Genomic DNA, 5,489 nt, shown 5'->3' with positions numbered 1-5,489 from the left:
GAGGCTGGGGATGTGGCCGGGCCTGAGCAGAGGGAGGGGGACTGGGTAATGGTCTGGCTCTAAGAGGATCTGGGGCAACCGTAGTGAGGGCTGCTCTTTAATTCGTTTGTTTTAGGAATGTTTCTGTAGCAATCATAGGACCCTGCCTTGTTCCAGTTCTAGGAACTGACTCTCCAAATATGAATTCCCATGTCCTTCTTGCAGCGTGGAGGGAGATGCTGGTGCTGTCCCTATTTTGCAGATGAGGAAACAGAGACAGAAAAGGCCCTGAAAGTTGCCCGACATGGTCACACTGAGCATGGCCGAGCCCGGACAGAGCCCCACAGGGAGCCCCAGAGTCTGTCCTAGCAGGACCCTAAGTTACCCATCCCCCTCCAAACAGCCGGTGGGTTGGGGGCCTTTTCTCTGACCTCTGTGGCAGAAATCTTGAAAAATAAGGAGGGCAAGATTTCACCCTTCAGGGAGGAATCGTTCAGGTGCCTGGGCCCCTGTGATGGCACCACTGTGTCCCTGAGGTCGTGGTCTGTCTCAGAGGGTCCAAGTATCACCGTTAGTGGGCGATAGGACAGCAAGGCAGTAGGAGCTGGTGTGTCTTTAACGATGAGGGTCCGGCCTCTGGGTCCTCCTACTGGGGTGGGGAGGTCACCTGTGTGTGTGAAGGATGCAGAGATAAGGAGTGGTGTCCACCTCTGGGCTCTGGGTGTTTAGAAGGAAGGACCCGGTTTTCTGGACAGAATGGAGCTGAGGTGAGGTTGCAGCTGGGTGGGAGGGGGAGGGTCAGTTTCCTCCCACACAAACCTAGTGGATCCTGAGAACCACAGAGTCTTCCCAACAGGGCCAGGAGGAGCCTGGGTCAGCTCCCTGTGGGTGTCAGTGTAGTGGGGCCCCCACCCCCCACCCTCCACCACAACCAGCAGTAGGAAATGCTCTGCTCCCCTGAGGGACTGACGTGGTGGAGGCCCAGAGCTCGCTGACCTGCCTCCTGCCTCCCCTCGCTCCCTGGCTGCCCTGACCCTGTCTCTCCCCAGCTCCCAGCACACGGCGGCATGGAGGGCTGCTGCAGCTGCTCCTGGCTCCGCCTTCTCCCCTCCCTGCTTCTCCTGGTCCAGCTGCCCCCCGGGGGGGCCGTAGGTGAGTGTCCCCATCCCTCTCTGTGTCTCCCTGCGGGGGTGGGAGCCTCTGGGTGGTCTGCTGGGTCTCTGTCAGTCCCCAGCTCTGGATTACGGTGCTCAGTAGGACTAACTGTAACTAAGAACTTCACACGGGTCACTAACCCATAAGGTAAGCGGAAGGGATCTTGACAGTTGTCCAGTGATAAGCTTTCTGATGATTTAAAAAGCCAAATATAAAAAATTCAAGAATACCTTTTCCCCAGGTTTGGTTTCCCTGCTGTACTAGCATTCTAAGCATGCATTCATTCACTCTATTCCCCAAATATCGATGGGGTTCTGACGACGTGTCAGGCACTGTTCTATGAACTACACAGATTCCCTGTCCTCATGCAGGAGACAGCAAGTAGTAAATGCAGCACAGCAGGACGGCCTGTATCTGTAGAGAGGAGGAGGAGTGAGGTGGGGCAGGCAGAGGTGGGCAGCTAGGGGTGTTGGAGGGGATGGGCACGCACAGTGGTCATGGAGGAGGTGAATGAGACAGGGGTGGAACAGGGACTTGCAGGAGAGGGGCGTGAGCTGTGAGGACCTCCTGGGATAGAGGGTTCCCACAGGGGGGAGCAGCCAGGGCGAAGCTGGCAGGGTGCCTCACTGTACCTGGCTGTGTCTGGCTGGGGTGTCGGGGAGCTGCAGAGAGAGGGGAACAAATGCTGGCTGGGATAGACAGACGGGGGAGACGGAGCTGGGGTTAGAGAGGTCGTGGGGGCAGTTAACACTGTTGGGCCTACAGGGCACAGGAGGGTTTGGAGCAGAGCAGAGACATGGATGAGCTCTTATGAGATCAAAGGATCACGTGATGGCGGGGAGAGGACGAGGTGGGGGGGGGAGGCTCGTGTACTGCTGTCCTCCAGGTACTCGGCCGGGTGCACAGAGCACAGGGTGTGAGGGAGCTGTCCGGAGGCCCAGAGCTCTCAGAAGAGTCCTGTTATGGTCCGTCTACCAGGACTCAGAAGGTGGTGGGTGCATGGGTGGGTAATTTATTTTTAAAAGATTTTATTTAACATTATTTATTTATTTAAATTTGTCAGAGAGGGAGAAGGTGGGAGGGGGGCGGGGAAAGAGAGAGAGAGAGAGAGGAGCAACAGTGAGAGAGAAAGTGAGAAAGTGAGAAAAGCAAGTCACCAGGTCCAGCACTTGAACCATGGTCAGCCATGTAGGAGTCCAGCGCCCTTAACCACCACGCCACCTGCTGGCCCCCAATGTATATATATTTTTACAAACAGTGATTGGGGCTCCTGTGAGAGATGGGAGAAAAGGCAGGCCCCCCACCACCTTCTTTTCCAGATTTCTGCCTTGTGGCACGTGTGCTCACTGGAGTAGATGGAGAGGGGGAAAGTAAGAAGCCATCCCCAAGGGATAATGGCCACGCCACAGCCTCTTCTCCATCCTGCTCGTGAGATTCTGGGCACACGTGCCTGGGACACAACCTGTGGAGTTGACCATGTGGGATCCCGGTGCCATGTGGGTGCCTTAACCACCACGCCACCTGCTGGCTCCAGGGAAGACAGGTTTTTAATGGAAACAGCTTTGGACATAGGTTTTTAAAAAATTTTTGAGAAAGAGATTTTTGCTATAGGGCGTGTGTGCTTGCCAGAGAGATAGAAAGTGAGAAATCACCCCCTGGGGAGATGGCAGTGCCGCAGTCCCTTTTCCTCCCTTCTTCTCTGGGGATTTTGACACACGCACATGTGCCCAGCATTTTTGGAGCTGCCAAGTCCAGGACTCAAACCATGGTTGATTACATGGGCGTCCAGTGACATAACCATATTGTCATCTGCTGGTCCCTAGATCTAGGTTTTAAGTGTACATATAATTCAGTGAAGGAGAAAAATATGGACAAAGGAATTTAGAAGTGGGAGTGTGGATTTCCTGGGTGTGGCTGCACAGTCAGAGTTCTGCCCTAGGCCACGGGTATGCTCTTTGGTGACTTCTCAGACTCTCCTGGAGGCAAGACCAGGTCACAGCTATGGTTCTCAAAGTGTGGTCCTTGGACAAACAGCATCTCCGTCCTTGGGAACCCCTTAGAAATGCACATTCTTGGGCCCACCTTGCCAGCAGCTCGGGGGAAGACGCTCAGCAGTCTATTTTACAAGGTCCTGTGGGTACAAGCTCAGTGTGAGACCTCTGGGTTAGAGTCCTTCATGGAAGGGCCTGGGCCAGGAGGACAGGTCGCTGAGGGAGTCTCACACATTATTTTTGGGCCCCATGACTGTGGTCAGAAGATCTCACCAGGGTCAGCATCATCACTGCTCAGTCCATCAGGTCGTGTGGGGTCCCGTCAGCCAGCATCTGCCCCCGGCCTGCCTGGCCTCCCCACCTATGCTGTGTGCTCTCTACCCCTGGGCCTGGGTATCACCAGCTTCTCACTCCCGTGTCTGTGTCCACAGATGAGTTCACGGTCACGGGCCCCTCGGACCCTGTTGTGACAGTGCTGGGTGGAAGTGCCATGCTGCCCTGCTCCCTGTTCCCACCCATGAGCGCAGTGACTATGGAACTGCGGTGGTTCCGCACCAAGTTCTCGGAAGTGGTGTTCAGCTTTCGGGACCAACAGGAGCAGAAGGAGGAGCAGATGGCCCAGTACGCAGGGCGGGCCTCGCTGGTGAGAGACCTCCTTACCAAGGGGGCGGCTGCCGTGCGCATCCACAAGCGCCCAGGGGGCAGCTGCCGTGCGCATCCACAACGTCCGGGTTTCCGATGACGGGCTGTACACCTGCTTCTTCAAAAAGGGAGGTTTCTACGAAGAGGCCAACTTGGAACTGAAGGTGGCAGGTGGGTGACTTGATCTATACGCTTGAGCATGGGATTTGGGAGAACCCTCACATTAAGGTACATCTAATTCAGACTTTTTTTTAAAAGTCAGGTTCTTTTTATTTACTACATAGAATCAAATAGTAACAGCAGTAAATAAACAGTGAAAAACAGGCAGGCACCCCCCTATATCTGGAAGAAAATTAAGTCCAAGTATTCTACATGGTAGAAGGGAGACAACCTTGGATGTCCATGGTTAGACGATTCAAGGGCAATTTAAAATCTTCGACAGTCATTTCCAAAAATGTCAATGGCAGCAGGTTGGGACACAGCGACTTGGAAGGGTAACGTGTCTACACCTACATTGCTTTCTATTAACAGGGATTGAGCTGCACCCGTATAGCATGGCGTTCTGGTCTTTAGGCTTAAAGGAAAACAAAGTCTTTTCCATTTGCACCAGTTTGAAAGAGCTCTGAAAGAAGGCTCCCTTAAAATAGATTACTGCAGTACTCGGTCACACGAAGAGTTCATACGTGTAGTAAAAAGACAAATACAGGACTTCGTGGTCAACTTTTTTTTTTGGTTGATTTGGTTAATTGCATAAAATGAGGACTAAATAATCACAAGCATGATCTGTTTAACAAACTCCTAGGTACATCAGAATGCAAAATATAAAATGTCCTAAAACAGACTCGGACGCCAGGCACATAAACTTGACGTCAAGCCTGTGTCAGCCTGATCCCTCCCCTTTCTCAGTACTCCCACGTTGGAGTTCTGTCTCCACTCCTGGAGCATCGACCTTTGACCTCAGAGAAGGGAACCTCAGAAAGGCAAGGCGCTCTGACCAAATGCTCTTTCAGCCTTTACTTGGAACATTGTACCTTAAATTTAAAAGTATGGCAACAGGACTTGGTCAGCCTTAGAAAGGGAAGCATCCCTCAGGTGAAAATATCTGGGGGAACTTTCAATACCCGCTGCCTCTTTGGGCATTTAGATTAGATTGGCTCCCGCTGTTCTTAGAAAGCATTCTGCATAGAGCCAGAGCAGTCCCTCAAGGTTGGGTTCTCTTTTATGTAGCTGCATTCGGAGATACTCTATATGAGGCGTGTTTAGAAAAAGAGAAACACTTATACCTGGAATTTGTATTCTTCCAAGTAATCTTTAAGTCTTGTTGTAACCGTAGTGCCAGATGCTATGGGTGCATTTGTTACTAGTGAGCCTACAGAGCTGCTGCCGAGTCGGGGCTGCTGTGTAGGGCGGTTTGGCCAGTAGCAGGGCCCCGCCGGGGGCTGCCGGGCCTGTCCGCTTATCCTTCACATCTGCACACAGTGGTCGATCAGGTGAACCACACTGTCAAACTGTTTATGCTTGGACTTGATTTGTTCTTTAAAAAATTATTTATTTTATTATTATTTTTATCATTTTAGGTGTCTCTCTCACTAGAGAGAGACAGAGAGAGAGAGAGAAGGAGGGAAAGTGAGACAGCAACCAGGTCCAGGAATTGAACTGTGGTCGGCCATGTGGGAGTGTAGTGCCCCAACCACCACACCACAAGTTGGTTTCTATAGTATG

At 52.3% G+C, this 5,489-nt stretch overlaps 1 protein-coding gene across 1 annotated transcript in view; it reads left to right on the top strand.

Moving 5' to 3' along the window:
• Positions 1–3,082: 3,082 nt before the first annotated feature.
• The window catches only part of LOC102484733 (butyrophilin subfamily 1 member A1-like), a 16,268-nt gene continuing 13,861 nt past the window's right edge, over positions 3,083–5,489 (top strand). Inside the window, exons 1-3 of the mRNA XM_027766991.1 lie at positions 3,083–3,271; positions 3,529–3,782; positions 3,817–3,938. Coding sequence (XP_027622792.1) covers positions 3,083–3,271; positions 3,529–3,782; positions 3,817–3,938 — 565 coding nt within the window. The remainder of the gene's footprint in view (positions 3,272–3,528; positions 3,783–3,816; positions 3,939–5,489) is intronic.

Source organism: Tupaia chinensis, unplaced genomic scaffold, assembly GCF_000334495.1.
Source record: "Tupaia chinensis unplaced genomic scaffold, TupChi_1.0 Scaffold143815_1, whole genome shotgun sequence".
In the NCBI taxonomy this organism is placed as follows: Eukaryota; Metazoa; Chordata; class Mammalia; order Scandentia; family Tupaiidae; genus Tupaia; species Tupaia belangeri.
This window is presented reverse-complemented; position numbering and strand designations above follow the sequence as displayed.